This window comes from Oncorhynchus kisutch, linkage group LG10 (assembly GCF_002021735.2).
Source record: "Oncorhynchus kisutch isolate 150728-3 linkage group LG10, Okis_V2, whole genome shotgun sequence".
Taxonomy (NCBI): Eukaryota; Metazoa; Chordata; class Actinopteri; order Salmoniformes; family Salmonidae; genus Oncorhynchus; species Oncorhynchus kisutch.
In genome coordinates, this window is record NC_034183.2 from 5,637,039 (window position 1) to 5,655,194 (window position 18,156).

An 18,156-nucleotide genomic window follows, 5' to 3' on the forward strand; every position below is an offset into this window, starting at 1 on the left:
CAACACCCTCAGTAGAGAGGATGTATGTAATTGGTTCTATGTGTAGAAAATGTCATAGGCTCTGTTTCAGATTAAAATGATGTTATAAATGAAGAAAGTAGGACGATTCACCATTTAGTCCCCCCTCCCCCCCACACACACACCCTCCATGTTTCACCATGTAATGACCCTCCCAACCACCTTGCTTGGGGAGGGGGGGGGACTACTACCACCACCACCCCCACTAGTCTGGACTCCATCTCTGTCAGACTGTGACTGGACCGATCCACACGTATAGTATTTCCTCTTCTTGTACGATACATAAACACATAGCTGTCTCCTTACATAGAGGCTCCAACCTTTCAGAACGATGGCTTACAGTCGTGTTTGATTCGCCGGAAACCAGCTTGAAAAAGGTTTTGAGGTCACACACCTCCTCTGTGCTGGGGCTAATGAATATACACGAAGACAACTAAACAGGCCTGTATGTTATAAAGCTCATTATACCACCTTATGATGAGAACCTTGAGCCATTGTTTATCTCTTAACTTACTCTAACATTGTCACTGCAATAGGCTATGTGTATTGTCACTGCAGTAGGCTAGGCTATGTGTATTGTCACTGCAGTAGGCTAGGCTATGTGTATTGTCACTGCAGTAGGCTAGGCTATGTGTATTGTCACTGCAGTAGGCTAGGCTATGTGTATTGTCACTGCAGTAGGCTAGGCTATGTGTATTGTCACTGCAGTAGGCTAGGCTATGTGTATTGTCACTGCAGTAGGCTAGGCTATGTGTATTGTCACTGCAGTAGGCTAGGCTATGTGTATGTCACTGCAGTAGGCTAGGCTATGTGTATTGCCACTGCAGTAGGCTAGGCTATGTGTATTGTCACTGCAGTAGGCTAGGCTATGTGTATTGTCACTGCAGTAGGCTAGGCTATGTGTATTGTCACTGCAGTAGGCTATGTGTATTGTCACTGCAGTAGGCTAGGCTATGTGTATTGTCACTGCAGTAGGCTATGTGTATTGTCACTGCAGTAGACTGTGCTATGTGTATTGTCACTGCAGTAGGCTATGTGTATTGTCACTGCAGTAGGCTAGGCTATGTGTATTGTCACTGCAGTAGACTGTGCTATGTGTATTGTCAATGCAGTGGGCTATGTGTATTGTCACTGCAGTAGGCTAGGCTATATGTATTGCCACTGCAGTAGACTGTGCTATGTGTATTGTCACTGCAGTTGAACTAGGCTATGTGTGTTCCCTCTTCGGTGACACAATCATTATGATCATAATCAGTTATAGTAGATTAACCTGGCTTTCACAACAACACACGTTGAAGTGCTCTGCTCTCTAGGCTTTCTGCATCCCAAATGGACCCCTATATAGGACACTACTCACCAGAGTCTTATGGGCCTTATATGGGGAGCAGGGTGCCATTTTGGAAGTAGACTATATGTTGGTCGGGGGCCCGCTGTCACCTAGTGTGGTCATTCCCCTGCTGTTCATCCTTTTCTACCCTGTTGCTCACTAGTTGCCTGGCAACCGATATTAAACAGGCCCACACTCTAAACTTTCATCCCTTCCATCCAAGTCCTCTCTGTCATCTCCCTCGCTCTCCTCCGCTCTCTGTCATCTCCCTCGCTCTCGTCCCCTCTCTGTCTTCTCCCTCGCTCTCGTCCCCTCTCTGTCTTCTCCCTCGCTCTCCTCCCCTCTCTGGCTCCTCCCTCGCTCTCCTCCCCTCTCTGTCATCTCCCTCCCTCGCTCTCCTCCCCTCTCTGTCATCTCCCTCGCTCTCCTCCCTCTCTGTCATCTCCCTCGCTCTCCTCCCCTCTCTGTCATCTCCCTCGCTCCCCTCCCCTCTCTGTCATCTCCCTCGCTCTCCTCCCCTCTCTGTCATCTCCTTCGCTCTCCTCCCCACTCTGTGTTATCCCTCGCTCTCCTCCCCTCTTGACCCCTCCTCTCTCGCTCTCCCCTCTGACCCCTCCTCTCTCTCTCTCTAACCCCTCCTCTCTCTCTCTCTCTCTCTCTCTCTCCCCTCTGACCCCTCCTCTCTCTCTCCCCTCTGACCCCTCCTCCCTCTCTCTCCCCTCTGACCCCTCCTCCCTCTCTCTCCCCTCTGACCCCTCCTCCCTCTCTCTCCCCTCTGACCCCTCCTCCCTCTCTCTCCCCTCTGACCCCTCCTCCCTCTCTCTCCCCTCTGACCCCTCCTCTCTCTCTCCTCCCCTCTGCCTCCTCCTCCTCTCTCTCCCCTCTGACCCCTCACCCCTCTGCACCCTCCTCTCTCTCTCTTTCTCTCCCCTCTGCCCCCTCCTCTCTCTCCCCTCTGCCCCCCTCCTCTCTCTCTCTCTCTCTCTCTCTCTCTCCCCTCTGACCCCTCCTCTCTCTCTCTCTCTCTCTCTCTCTCCCCTCTGACCCCTCCTCTCTCTCTCTCTCTCTCTCTCTCTCTCTCTCTCTCTCTCTCTCTCTCTCTCTCTCTCTCTCTCTCTCTCTCCCCTCTGCCCCCTCTCTCTCTCTCTCTCTCTCCCCCTCTGCCCCCTCTCTCTCTCTCTCTCTCTCCCCTCTGCCCCCTCTCTCTCTCTCTCTCTCTCTCTCTCTCTCCTCTGCCCCCTCCTCTCCCTCTCTCTGTCTGTCTGTTCCTCCTTTCCCCACGGTGGGGACTTTGGGGATTTCAGATGAAGAAATGGAAAACATTCTCGGTCTAACTGCTCGTTCTAACTGCTGTTGTCAAAAGGCCATTTCCACAACGAATGAGTCACTTGATGACCCAATGAAGGAACCACTGACCCACGGGTAGAAAACTCTCTCTGTAGCACCACATTCACAACAAGGAGGAAAATAAGTGTCCTCTGTTCATTCAGCTAGCTGGGATGGGAGTAGACTACTAGCCTGTAGTTAAGTAGTGGGTCCCTCTCTCTCTCTCTCTCTCTCTCTCTCTCTCTCTCTCTCTCTCTCCCCTCTGCCCCCTCCTCTCTCTCTCTCTCTCTCTGCAGAAAATGAGTACTGGGTTTTACGAGACTCTAGTCTAGTTCAGCCAGCAGAGAACCACCCGAGAGAACCAGCCCAGAGAACCACCCCAGATAACCAATCCATTCCTGAGGGAGTCTCCAGTGGATGTAGCTATATAGGTTGACACTATTGTTCCAGTCAACCAATTATCTCACTTCGTCAACGAGGGAGGGGACCTAAATAGCTTTGTAATTGGTTGATTTTAAAAAAGAAAGCCTCTTATGAATGGCTTACGGATGGTTGGCCTACCCAGTCTGATGACCGAGCAGACCGGGGATGTCCAGAAGCTGGAGTCAGTGGTTTCAACTGGAGTGTGATGTCTGTCTGTAGTTTAGTGTGATGTCTGTCTGTAGTTTAGTGTGATGTCTGTCTGTAGTTTAGTGTGATGTCTGTCTGTAGTTTAGTGTGATGTCTGTCTGTCGTTTAGTGTGATGTCTGTCTGTCGTTTAGTGTGAGGTTGAGGGTTAATGGTTTAGTTTAGTGTGAGGTTGGGAGTTAATGGTTTAGTGTGAGGTTGGGAGTTAATTGTTTAGTGTGAGGTTGGGAGTTAATGGTTTAGTTTAGTGTGAGGTTGGGAGTTAATGGTTTAGTTTAGTGTGAGGTTGAGAGTTAATGGTTTAGTTTAGTGTGAGGTTGAGAGTTAATGGTTTAGTTTAGTGTGAGGTTGGGAGTGAATGGTTTAGTGTGAGGTTGGGAGTTAATGGTTTAGTTTAGTGTGAGGTTGAGAGTTAATGGTTTAGTTTAGTGTGAGGTTGCGAGTTAATTGTTTAGTGTGAGGTTGGGAGTTAATGGTTTAGTTTAGTGTGAGGTTGGGAGTTAATGGTTTAGTTTAGTGTGAGGTTGGGAGTGAATGGTTTAGTGTGAGGTTGGGAGTTAATGGTTTAGTTTAGTGTGAGGTTGAGAGTTAATGGTTTAGTTTAGTGTGAGGTTGAGAATTAATGGTTTAGTTTAGTGTGAGGTTGGGAGTTAATGGTTTAGTTTTAGTGTGAGGTTGGGAGTTAATGGTTTAGTTTAGTGTGAGGTTGGGAGTTAATGGTTTAGTTTTAGTGTGAGGTTGGGAGTTAATGGTTTAGTTTTAGTGTGAGGTTGGGAGTTAATGGTTTAGTTTTAGTGTGAGGTTGGGAGTTAATGGTTTAGTTTAGTGTGAGGTTGGGAGTTAATGGTTTAGTTTTAGTGTGAGGTTGGGAGTTAATGGTTTAGTTTTAGTGTGAGGTTGGGAGTTAATGGTTTAGTTTAGTGTGAGGTTGGGAGTTAATGGTTTAGTTTTAGTGTGAGGTTGAGAGTTAATCTTTTAGTTTTAGTGTGAGATCGGGAGGATCTACATTACACTGCTATCACATCATTGACAAGAGAGATTGTGGTTGTGTAGCAGCTAGGCTCTAATTCATGCTAGTTCTTCTGGCCCCAGTCTATCTATACAGGAGAGATAAGGGTTGTTTTTACCCATGGTACAGTGCGATCAGGTCTCAACAACAACATCACCCCGTTAGCTTTTTTAGATAAGTACTTGGACATAGGACTGTTTGGGTCAACAAATCAACAACAAACAAATGGGCAAGGTAGCAATCAGGCTTCTAGTGCCTTCTACCCACAGACAAACAGAATAGCTCTGTCTACCTAGTGCCTTCTACCCACAGACAAACAGAATAGCTCTGTCTACCTAGTGCCTTCTACCCACAGACAAACAGAATAGCTCTGTCTACCTAGTGCCTTCTACCCACAGACAAACAGAATAGCTCTGTCTACCTAGTACCTTCTACCCACAGACAAACAGAATAGCTCTGTCTACCTAGTACCTTCTACCCACAGACAAACAGAATAGCTCTGTCTACCTAGTACCTTCTACCCACAGACAAACAGAATAGCTCTGTCTACCCAGTACCTTCTACCCACAGACAAACAGAATAGCTCTGTCTACCCAGTACCTTCTACCCACAGACAAACAGAATAGCTCTGTCTACCCAGTACCTTCTACCCACAGACAAACAGAATACCTCTGTCTACCTAGTACCTTCTACCCACAGACAAACAGAATAGCTCTGTCTACCCAGTACCTTCTACCCACAGACAAACAGAATAGCTCTGTCTACCTAGTACCTTCTACCCACAGACAAACAGAATAGCTCTGTCTACCTAGTGCCTTCTACCCACAGACAAACAGAATAGCTCTGTCTACCCAGTACCTTCTACCCACAGACAAACAGAATAGCTCTGTCTACCCAGTACCTTCTACCCACAGACAAACAGAATAGCTCTGTCTACCCAGTACCTTCTACCCACAGACAAACAGAATACCTCTGTCTACCTAGTACCTTCTACCCACAGACAAACAGAATAGCTCTGTCTACCCAGTACCTTCTACCCACAGACAAACAGAATAGCTCTGTCTACCTAGTACCTTCTACCCACAGACAAACAGAATAGCTCTGTCTACCTAGTGCCTTCTACCCACAGACAAACAGAATAGCTCTGTCTACCCAGTACCTTCTACCCACAGACAAACAGAATAGCTCTGTCTACCTAGTACCTTCTACCCACAGACAAACAGAATAGCTCTGTCTACCTAGTGCCTTCTACCCACAGACAAACAGAATAGCTCTGTCTACCCAGTACCTTCTACCCACAGACAAACAGAATAGCTCTGTCTACCTAGTGCCTTCTACCCACAGACAAACAGAATAGCTCTGTCTATCCAGTACCTTCTACCCACAGACAAACAGAATAGCTCTGTCTACCTAGTACCTTCTACCCACAGACAAACAGAATAGCTCTGTCTACCTAGTACCTTCTACCCACAGACAAACAGAATAGCTCTGTCTACCTAGTACCTTCTACCCACAGACAAACAGAATAGCTCTGTCTACCCAGTACCTTCTACCCACAGACAAACAGAATAGCTCTGTCTACCTAGTGCCTTCTACCCACAGACAAACAGAATAGCTCTGTCTACCTAGTACCTTCTACCCACAGACAAACAGAATATCTCTGTCTACCTAGTACCTTCTACCCACAGACAAACAGAATACCTCTGTCTACCTAGTACCTTCTACCCACAGACAAACAGAATAGCTCTGTCTACCCAGTACCTTCTACCCACAGACAAACAGAATACCTCTGTCTACCCAGTACCTTCTACCCACAGACAAACAGAATAGCTCTGTCTACCCAGTACCTTCTACCCACAGACAAACAGAATAGCTCTGTCTACCCAGTACCTTCTACCCACAGACAAACAGAATAGCTCTGTCTACCTAGTACCTTCTACCCACAGACAAACAGAATAGCTCTGTCTACCTAGTGCCTTCTACCCACAGACAAACAGAATAGCTCTGTCTACCCAGTACCTTCTACCCACAGACAAACAGAATAGCTCTGTCTACCTAGTGCCTTCTACCCACAGACAAACAGAATACCTCTGTCTACCCAGTACCTTCTACCCACAGACAAACTGTTTTTTTAACAGTCTGTTTTTTTATGAGTTACCTACCCAAAGTCAGCTATCCAGGGGTGCCGCTAATCAAGTGGACACAGAAATAAAACAGAAACACTTACTCATGTCTGCCAAGTAGTCAGAGCAGCCCTACATAGTCAGACTACTGCCCTACATAGTCAGACTACTGCCCTACATAGTCAGACTACTGCCCTACATAGTCAGACTACCGCCCTACATAGTCAGACTACTGCCCTACATAGGCAGACTACTGCCCTACATAGTCAGACTACTGCCCTACATAGTCAGACTACTGCCCTACATAGTCAGACTACTGCCCTACATAGGCAGACTACCGCCCTACATAGGCAGACTACTGCCCTACATAGTCAGACTACTGCCCTACATAGTCAGACTACTGCCCTACATAGTCAGCCTACTGCCCTACATAGTCAGCCTACTGCCCTACATAGTCAGCCTACTGCCCTACATAGTCGGCCTACTGCCCTACATAGTCGGCCTACTGCCCTGCATAGTCAGACTACTGCCCTGCATAGTCAGACTACTGCCCTACATAGTCAGACTACTGCCCTACATAGTCAGACTACTGCCCTACATAGTCAGACTACTGCCCTACATAGTCAGACTACTGCCCTACATAGTCAGATTACTGCCCTACATAGTCAGACTACTGCCCTACATAGTCGGACTACTGCCCTACATAGTCGGACTACTGCCCTACATAGGCAGACTACTGCCCTACATAGGCAGACTACTGCCCTACATAGGCAGACTACTGCCCTGCATAGTCAGACTACTGCCCTGCATAGTCGGACTACTGCCCTACATAGTCAGATTACTGCCCTACATAGTCAGACTACCGCCCTACATAGGCAGACTACCGCCCTACATAGGCAGACTACCGCCCTACATAGTCAGACTACTGCCCTACATAGGCGGACTACTGCCCTACATAGTCAGACTACTGCCCTACATAGTCGGACTACTGCCCTGTATAGTCCACGGTAGGCAGACTACTGCCCTACATAGTCAGACTACTGCCCTACATAGTCAGACTACTGCCCTACATAGTCAGACTACTGCCCTACATAGTCAGACTACTGCCCTGTATAGTCCACGGTAGGCAGACTACTGCCCTATATAGTCAGACTACTGCCCTACATAGTCAGAATACTCCACTACATAGTCAGACTACGGCCCTACATACTCCACAGTAGGCACACTACTACCTTACATAGTCAGACTTCTGCCCTACATTGTCCATAGTACTCAGAGCAGCCCTACATACTCCACAGTAGGCAGACTACTGCCCTATGTAGTCAGACTACTGCCCTACATAGTCAGACCACTGCCCTATGTAGTCCACAGTAGTCAGACTACTGCTCTACATACTCCACAGTAGTCAGACTACTGCCCTATATAGTCAGACTACTGCCCTACATAGTCAGACTACTGCCCTACATAGTCAGACTACTGCCCTATATAGTCCACAGTAGGCAGACTACTGCCCTACATACTCCACAGTAGTCAGACTACTGCCCTATATAGTCCACGGGAGGCAGACTACTACCTTACATAGTCAGACTTCTGCCCTACATTGTCCATGGTAGTCAGAGCAGCCCTACATAGTCTGACTCCAGCCCTACATACTCCACAGTAGTCAGACTACTGCCCTATATAGTCAGACTACTGCCCTACATAGTCAGACCACCGCCCTACGTAGTCCACAGTAGTCAGACTACTGCCCTATGTAGTCACACGACTGCCCTATATAGTCCACAGTAGTCAGACTACTGCCCTATGTAGTCACACGACTGCCCTATATAGTCCACAGTAGTCAGACTACTGCCCTACGTAGACTTACTACTGCCCTGCATAGTCTGACTACTGCCCTGCATAGTCAGACTACTGCCCTGCATAGTCAGACTACTGCCCTGCATAGTCAGACTACTGCCCTACATAGTCAGACTACTGCCCTACATAGTCAGACTACTGCCCTACATAGTCAGACTACTGCCCTACGTAGTCCACAGTAGGCAGACTACTGCCCTACATAGTCCACAGTAGGCAGACTACCGCCCTACATAGTCCACATTAGTCAGACTGCTGCCATATATAGTCCACATTAGTCAGACGACTGCCCTACATAGTCCACAGTTGGCAGACTACTGCCCTACATAGTCCACATTAGTCAAACTACTGCCATATATAGTCCACATTACTCAGACCACTGCCCTACATAGTCCACAGTAGTCAGACTACTGCCCTACATAGTCCACAGCAGTCAGACTACTGCCCTATATAGTCAGACTACTGCCCTATATAGTCAGACTACTGCCCTACATAGTCAGACCACTGCCCTACGTAGTCCACAGTAGTCAGACTACTGCCCTATGTAGTCACACGACTGCCCTATATAGTCCACAGTAGTCAGACTACTGCCCTATGTAGTCACACGACTGCCCTATATAGTCCACAGTAGTCAGACTACTGCCCTACGTAGACTTACTACTGCCCTGCATAGTCTGACTACTGCCCTGCATAGTCAGACTACTGCCCTACATAGTCAGACTACTGCCCTACATAGTCTGACTACTGCCCTACGTAGTCCACAGTAGGCAGACTACTGCCCTACATAGTCCACAGTAGGCAGACTACCGCCCTACATAGTCCACATTAGTCAGACTGCTGCCATATATAGTCCACATTAGTCAGACGACTGCCCTACATAGTCCACAGTTGGCAGACTACTGCCCTACATAGTCCACATTAGTCAGACTACTGCCATATATAGTCCACATTACTCAGACCACTGCCCTACATAGTCCACAGTAGGCAGACTATTGCCCGACATAGTCCACAGTAGTCAGACTACTGCCCTACATAGTCCACAGCAGTCAGACTACTGCCCTATATAGTCAGACTACTGCCCTATATAGTCAGACTACTGCCCTATATAGTCAGACCACTGCCCTATGTAGTCCACAGTAGTCAGACTGCTGCCCTACGTAGTCCCCGGTAGGCAGACTACTGCCCTACATAGTCCACAGTAGTCAGACCACTGCCTTACATAGTCCACAGTAGTCAGACTACTGCCCTATATAGTCAGGATACTGCCCTACGTAGTCAGACTACTGCCCTATATAGTCAGGATACTGCCCTACATAGTCTGACTACTGCCCTACACAGTCAGACTACTGCCCTACATAGTCAGACTACTGCCCTACATAGTCAGACTACTGCCCTATGTAGTCCACAGTAGGCAGTCTACTGCCCTACATAGTCCACAGTAGGCAGACTACTGCCCTACATAGTCCACATTAGTCAGACTACTGCCCTACATAGTCCACAGTTGGCAGACTCTTGCCCTACATAGTCCACAGTTGGCAGACTACTGCCCGACATAGTCCACAGTAGTCAGACTACTGCCCTATATAGTCAGACTACTTTCCTACATTGTGAGACCACTGCCCTATGTAGTCCACGGTAGTCAGACTACTGCCCTATATAGTCAGACTACTGCCCTGTATAGTCAGACTACTGCCCTGTATAGTCAGACTACTGCCCTATATAGTCAGACTACTGCCCTATATAGTCAGACTACTTTCCTACATTGTCAGACCACTACCCTATGTAGTCCACGGTAGTCAGACTACTGCCCTACATAGTTCACAGTTGGCAGACTACTTCCCTATGTAGTCCACATTAGTCAGACTACTGCCATATATAGTCCACATTACTCAGACTACTGCCCTACATAGTCCACAGTAGGCAGACTATTGCCCTATATAGTCCACAGTAGTCAGACTACTTCCCTACATAGTCCACAGTAGTCAGACTACTTTCCTACATTGTCAGACCACTACCCTATGTAGTCCACGGTAGTCAGACTACTGCCCTACATAGTCCACAGTTGGCAGACTACTGCCCTATGTAGTCCACATTAGTCAGACTACTGCCATATATAGTCCACATTACTCAGACTACTGCCCTACATAGTCCACAGTAGGCAGACTATTGCCCTATATAGTCCACAGTAGTCAGACTACTTCCCTACATAGTCCACAGTAGTCAGACTACTTTCCTACATTGTCAGACCACTACCCTATGTAGTCCACATTACTCAGACTACTGCCCTACATAGTCCACAGTAGGCAGACTATTGCCCTATATAGTCCACAGTAGTCAGACTACTTCCCTACATAGTCCACAGTAGTCAGACTACTGCCCTATATAGTCAGACCACTGCCCTATGTAGTCCACAGTAGTCAGACTACTGCCCTACGTAGTCCCCGGTAGGCAGACTACTGCCTTATATAGTCCACAGTTGGCAGACTACTGCCCGACATAGTCCACAGTTGGCAGACTACTGCCCGACATAGTCCACAGTTGGCAGACTACTGCCCGACATAGTCCACAGTTGCCAGATTACTGCCCTACATAGTCCACAGTAGGCAGACTACTGCCCTATATAGTCAGACTACTGGCCTATATAGTCCACAGTAGTCAGACTACTGCCCTACATAGTCCACAGTAGTCAGACCATTGCCCTATGTAGTCCCCTGTAGGCAGACTACTGCCCTACGTAGTCCCCGGCAGGCAGACTACTGCCCTACATAGTCCACAGTAGTCAGACTACTGCCCTATATAGTCGGACTACTGCCCTATATAGTCGGACTGCTGCCCCATATAGTCAGACTACTGCCCTATATAGTCAGACTGCTGCCCTATATAGTCAGACTACTGCCCTATATAGTCAGACTACTGCCCTATATAGTCAGACTACTTTCCTACATTGTCAGACCACTACCCTACATAGTCAGACCACTGCCCTACATAGCCAGACCACAGCCCTACATAGTCAGACCACTGCCCTACATAGTCAGACCACTGCCCTACATAGTCAGACCACTGCCCTACATAGTCAGACCACTGCCCTACATAGTCAGACCACTGCCCTACATAGTCCACAGTAGTCATACTACTGCCCTACACAGTCAGGCTACTGCCTCATATAGTCCATATTAGTCCAGAAGAAGAAATATGCTAATTTAGCTGCTTATTTTAATCCAAAGAGACACAAATGCAAACATTGATAGTGACTGTATTTATTCATCTTGGAGTTGAACCAACAACCCTGGTGTTTCTAACACCCTGCTTCAACCCACTAACCCACTTAGACATTGGAACCTCATATCTATGGACAATCTCTAGGATGAGAAAAAGTGTTTTAATCAATGTGTCAAGATTCAGCTTTTGATCATGTGTCTCCTGTCCTGTCTGATTCAGAGTTTGATCATGTCTCCTGTCCTGTCTGATTCAGAGTTTGATCATGTGTCTCCTGTCCAGTCTGATTCAGTGTTTGATCATGTGTCTCCTGTCCAGTCTGATTCAGACTTTGATCATGTGTCTCCTGTCCAGTCTGATTCAGACTTTGATCATGTGTCTCCTGTCCAGTCTGATTCAGACTTTGATCATGTGTCTCCTGTCCTGTCTGATTCAGAGTTTGATCATGTGTCTCCTGTCCTGTCTGATTCAGAGTTTGATCATGTGTCTCCTGTCCTGTCTGATTCAGAGTTTGATCATGTGTCTCCTGTCCTGTCTGATTCAGAGTTTGATCATGTGTCTCCTGTCCTGTCTGATTCAGAGTTTGATCATGTGTCTCCTGTCCTGTCTGATTCAGAGTTTGATCATGTGTCTCCTGTCCTGTCTGATTCAGAGTTTGATCATGTCTCCTGTCCAGTCTGATTCGGAGTTTGATCATGTGTCTCCTGTCCAGTCTGATTCAGAGTTGATCATGTCTCCTGTCCAGTCTGATTCAGCATTTGATCGTGTGTGTCCAGTCTGATTCAGAGTTTGATCATGTGTCTCCTGTCCTGTCTGATTCAGAGTTGATCATGTCTCCTGTCCAGTCTGATTCAGAGTTGATCATGTCTCCTGTCCAGTCTGATTCAGTTTGATCATGTGTCTCCTGTCCAGTCTGATTCAGTGTTTGATAATGTGTATCCTGTCCAGTCTGATTCAGTTTGATCATGTGTCTCCTGTCCAGTCTGATTCAGTGTTTGATAATGTGTATCCTGTCCAGTCTGATTCAGTTTGATCATGTCTCCTGTCTTCTCCAGGCGTGTATAGATGAGAATGCAGAGATGGTCCAGTTCCTGGTGGAGAGTGGGAGTGATGTGAACCGGGGGGACAACGAGGGGTGGACTCCCCTCCACGCTGCTGCCTCCTGTGGGTTCATACAAATCACCAAGTGGGTCCTCTCTCTTCTCTAATGTTACGTCATACCTTCTTCGTCCTGGGGACGCTACACAGACGAACATCATACCTGTGTTTCTTCGTCCCAAATGGATGCACATTGTAGATCCCCCCCCCCCCCCCCCCTAGGACTACACAGACGATTCCACTAATCAACTCATCATCAATGTCTTTGATTAGTGAAATCAGATGTGTTCGTATTAGGGCAAAAAAAAACGATGTACACCCATTTGTGTCCTCAGCAAAAGGATAAGAGACACTACTGAACTGTACTATACATTGACATAGATGTGATGCTGTGTAATGTTACTATACAATAGTACACCAAAAAGTGACATTTTGAGTGTGTACTGCAGCCTGATAGCTGATGGGTATCTGTTTGTTCTGAATAGCCAACTCCTATGGTCATGGTCTCACACCGTCTGGCAGTAAATAGCATGACCATGAGAGGTAACGTCAGCACTAACACATCTACACAGCTGATGATCATATCTGATGAACTTCAATTCCCGAGCTCGTTCTCTCTGTGTACATGTATAGCTGTGTAGACTAGAAACCTTTCTGTGTGGACTAGAAACCTTTCTGTGTGGACTAGAAACCTTTCTGTGTGGACTAGAAACCTTTCTGTGTGGACTAGAAACCTTTCTGTGTGGACTAGAAACCTTTCTGTGTGGACTAGGAACCTTTCTGGGTGGACTAGAAACCCTTTCTGTGTAGACTAGGAACTTTTCTGTGTGGACTAGGAACCTTTCTGTGTGGACTAGGAACCTTTCTGTGTAGACTAGGAACCTTTCTGTGTGGACTAGGAACCTTTCTGTGTGGACTAGGAACCTTTCTGTGTGGACTAGGAACCTTTCTGTGTGGACTAGGAACCTTTCTGTGTGGACTAGGAACCTTTCTGTGTGGACTAGGAACCTTTCTGTGTGGACTAGGAACCTTTCTGTGTGGACTAGGAACCTTTCTGTGTGGACTAGGAACCTTTCTGTGTGGACTAGGAACCTTTCTGTGTGGACTAGGAACCTTTCTGTGTGGACTAGGAACCTTTCTGTGTGGACTAGGAACCTTTCTGTGTGGACTAGGAACCTTTCTGTGTGGACTAGGAACCTTTCTGTGTGGACTAGGAACCTTTCTGTGTAGACTAGGAACCTTTCTGTGTGGACTAGGAACCTTTCTGTGTGGACTAGGAACCTTTCTGTGTGGACTAGGAACTTTCCTGCGTGGACTAGGAACCATTCTGCGTAGACTAGGAACCTTTCTGTGCTTGGTGTCGGAACCGTTCTGTGTGTGGGAACCGTTCTGTGTGTAGGAACCTTTCTGGGTGTGGGAACCGTTCTGTGTGTAGGAACCTTTATAATATGTGTGTATGTTGCAGGTACCTGATAGAGCACGGTGCACGTGTGGGGGCAGTGAACAGTGAAGGAGAGCTTCCTCTGGATGTTGCCACTGAGGATGCTATGGAGAGACTGCTGAAGGGAGAGATCAAGAAACAAGGTATGAACTGTTATGTAGGGTCTATGTAGGCTACATTTGAAGAGAGAGATCTAGAACCATAAGAAGTGTTATATATTGTCAATGTAGGCTACATCTGAAGAGAGATCAAGAAACATGATATGATCTGTTATGTAGTGTCTATGTAGGCTACATTTGAAGAGATCTAGAAACATGATATGATCTGTTATGTAGTGTCTATGTAGGCTACATTTGAAGAGATCTAGAAACATGATATGATCTGTTATGTAGTGTCTATGTAGGCTACATTTGAAGAGATCTAGAAAGATATGAACTTATGTTGTGTCTATGTAGGCTACATTTGAATTGAGCGATCTAGAAGCAGGGTAACTATGAATGTTTATGTAGTCTGCGTGTTACATAACGTGGCTGCTGGACTGAGTAAAACGTGTGGTAAATGAGGTTCACCATCTGTTTTTTTTTTAGGTTATCAGGGAATTGTTTTGTAGCCATGTCGACAGTCCTCGGAGAAGCACAGTACACGCTTTTCTCTCTTCCTACAAAACACAATAACACCTGCTATTGAATTCCACGTCCTTGTGATATTGTGACGTAACTAAATGTCATTAGTGCTGCTCCTACTGCAATTGCTGGATTTTACGTCATGGTTAGAATGAATCTTTTTAAGATTCTGAAACAAAATCAGAAACGGGCATAATTAGGAATAAAAATAATATATGACAGGAAAATATGTATTTAAAAAAAATATGTAATATTAGGCTTTAAGATATATTATGTTGACAAATTGTCAGTGTTGATAATCAAAGGCAAATGCTGGGGGATTACTACTGTTTTTTACAAGGTGACAAGTCCTGATTTAACCATCATCGAATAATCTTTAAAAGGTATCGGTTTCTGTAAAATATTTTTTTTTTTGACCGACTCACCAACAGAGAATACACAGATTATTACTTTCCCTCTCTCAATTTAGCCTTTATTTAATCTCCTCTCTGTGTGTGTCCCTAACTATGTCCGTCTCTCTCTGTCCCCAGGGGTGGATGTAGATCTGGCGAGGAGGGAAGAGGAGCGGGTGATGCTGGCGGATGCCAACGCGGTGCTGGCAGGAAGTGGCGTGCTGACACCTCACCCCAACACCAATGCCACAGCGCTGCACGTGGCCGCGGCCAAGGGCTACATAGAGGTCATGAAGTGAGTCGGGTGCTAGTCGGCGAGTCAGGTGCTAGTCGGCGAGTCAGGTGCTAGTCGGCGAGTCAGGTGCTAGTCGGCGAGTCAGGTGCTAGTCGGCGAGTCAGGTGCTAGTCGACGAGTCAGGTGCTAGTCGGCGAGTCAGGTGCTAGACGGCGAGTTGGGTGCGAGTCAGGTGCTAGATGACGAGTCAGGTGCTAGTCGGCGAGTCAGGTGCTAGTCGGCGAGTCAGGTGCTAGTTGGCGAGTCAGGTGCTAGACGGCGAGTCAGGTGCTAGTCGGCGAGTCAGGTGCTAGTCGGCGAGTCAGGTGCTAGACGGCGAGTCAGGTGCTAGTCGGCGAGTCAGGTGCTAGACTGCGATTTGTTTTAGAGTGCTCATTTTTTTTAAGAGTGCTCTTTTTTTAGAGTGCTCATTTTTTTTGTGTGCTCATTTTTTTAGAGAGTGCTCTTTTTTTGGGAGAGTGCTCTTTTTTTTGGAGAGTGCTCTTTTGTTTTAGAGAGTGCTCATTTGTTTTAGAGAGTGCTCATTTGTTTTAGAGAGTGCTCATTTGTTTTAGAGAGTGCTCATTTGTTTTAGAGAGTGCTCATTTGTTTTAGAGAGTGCTCATTTGTTTTAGAGAGTGCTCATTTGTTTTAGAGAGTGCTCATTTTAGACAACACCATTGCTCCTAAAGTGCAAACCGTTCTGATCTGGGACATGGCCAGAGATAATAACCTGACCTGCTGCCACTGTGTCTTTGGTGTACCTAGTTTTGTACCACAGTAGACCAGCAAACAGCTGCTGTTAGTCATCCTCCTGTCATGTTGTCCTCGTGTCCTCCCTTCCTCCTGTCCTGTTGTCCTCCCATCCGGTTGTCCTGTTGTCCTCATGTCCTGTTGTCCTCATGTCCTCCCGTCCTCGTGTGGTTCTTGTCCTCCCATCCTTGTGTCCTCCCGTCCTCCTGTCCTGTTGTCCTCCTGTCCTGTTGTCCTCATGTCCTCTTGTCCTCCCATCCTTGTGTGGTTCTTGTCCTCCCATCCTCGTGGCCTCTTGTCCTCCCCATCCTCATGTCTTCTTGTCCTCCCCATCCTCGTGTCTTCTTGTCCTCCCATCCTCGTGTGGTTCTTGTCCTCCCATCCTCGTGTCCTCCCATCCTGTTGTCCTCGTGTCCTCCCATCCTGTTGTCCTCGTGTTCTCCCATCCTGTTGTCCTCGTGTCCTCCCATCCTGTTGTTCTCGTGTCCTCCCGTCCTCGTGTCTTCTTGTCCTCCCGTCCTCGTGTCCTCCCATCCTGTTGTTCTCGTGTCCTCCCGTCCTCGTGTCTTCTTGTCCTCCCGTCCTCGTGTCTTCTTGTCCTCCCGTCCTCGTGTCCTCCCATCCTGTTGTCTTCTTGTCCTCCCGTCCTCGTGTCCTGTTGTCCTGCCGTCCTCGTGTTTCCTCTCTATCACCTCTATCTATTCAACCCCCCCACAGGGTCCTGCTCCAGTGTGGTCTGGATTTGGACAGTGGTGATGTGGATGGCTGGACAGCCCTGCATGCTGCAGCTCACTGGGGACAGCAGGAGGTGTGTTCTCTGCTGGCTGACAACCTGTGTGACATGGCTGCTCTCAACAACGTGGTGAGTTGGAGATGAGACACACACACTGATGTACTCTCTCTCACACACACACACACACACACACACACACACACACACACACACACACACACACACACACACACACACACACACTGATGTACTCTCTCACACACACACACACACACACACACACACACACACACACACACACACACACACTGATGTACTCTCACACACACACACTGATGTACTCTCTCACACACACACACACACTGATGTACTCTCTCACACACACACACACACACACACACACACACACACACACACACACACTGATGTACTCACACACACACACACACACACACACAGAGTGAAGCTCAGTCCGGCAGAGTAACACCTCTACTACATTCTGACTCAACAGGCATTGATAATGTCAACATCTCACATGGCACCCTATTCCCTATATAGTGCAAAAAAAAGTAGTGCACTATAATAGGGTGCCATTTGGGACACACTATGTTAAATGACATGTATTACAGTGAATGTGTGTCCTTGTTCCAGGGACAAACCCCTATAGAGGTAGCAGATGACACCCTAGTGGACTCTGGTGCTCTACTTAAACCATGTGTGTCCTTGTTCCAGGGACAAACCCCTATAGAGGTAGCAGATGACACCCTAGTGGACACTCTGGAGCAGCTGACTAAGAAACAGAACGCTGTGAGTCTCTGTTTATGTCCCAAATGCCACCCTATTCCCTATATGGGGCGCTACCTCTATCTCTGAGTGACCTTATATAGCTAGAGTACATGATTTCTCTCTGTCTCTCGCTTTCTCTCTGTCTCTCGCTTTCTCTCTGTCTCTGCTCTCTCTCTCACTCACTTTCTCTCTCTGTCTGTCCCTCTGTCTGTCTCTCTCTCGCTTTCTCTCTGTCTCTGCTCTCTCTCTCTGTCTCTCTGTCTCTCTCACTTTGTCTGTCTGTCTGTCTGTCTGTCTCTGTCTGTCTCTCTCCCTCTGTCTATATCTGTCTCTCTCTCTCTCTCTGTCTCTCTGTCTCTCTCTCTCTCTCTCTCTCTCTCAGCATGCCACTGGTTGAATTCTTTCCCTATTTATGTCTCTATCCAAACATTGTGTTGGCTTTTGACCTTTACTGTGTCTTCATTGTCCTGTCCTACTGAAGTGTGTTGTGTTCTGTGGTTCATTGAAATATATTACAGTACCAGTCAAAACTATGAAACAACACATATGGAATCA

General features: G+C 47.2%; 1 protein-coding gene across 9 annotated transcripts in view; it reads left to right on the top strand.

Annotated features, from left to right (window-relative positions):
- The window catches only part of LOC109881399 (protein phosphatase 1 regulatory subunit 12A-like), a 74,270-nt gene that overhangs the window by 2,001 nt on the left and 54,113 nt on the right, over positions 1 to 18,156 (top strand). For all 9 annotated transcript variants that reach the window (XM_031832931.1, XM_031832929.1, XM_031832932.1 and 6 more), the window contains exons 2-6: positions 12,557 to 12,687; positions 14,065 to 14,183; positions 15,194 to 15,350; positions 16,800 to 16,944; positions 17,548 to 17,622. In XM_031832931.1, coding sequence (XP_031688791.1) covers positions 12,557 to 12,687; positions 14,065 to 14,183; positions 15,194 to 15,350; positions 16,800 to 16,944; positions 17,548 to 17,622 — 627 coding nt within the window. The remainder of the gene's footprint in view (positions 1 to 12,556; positions 12,688 to 14,064; positions 14,184 to 15,193; positions 15,351 to 16,799; positions 16,945 to 17,547; positions 17,623 to 18,156) is intronic.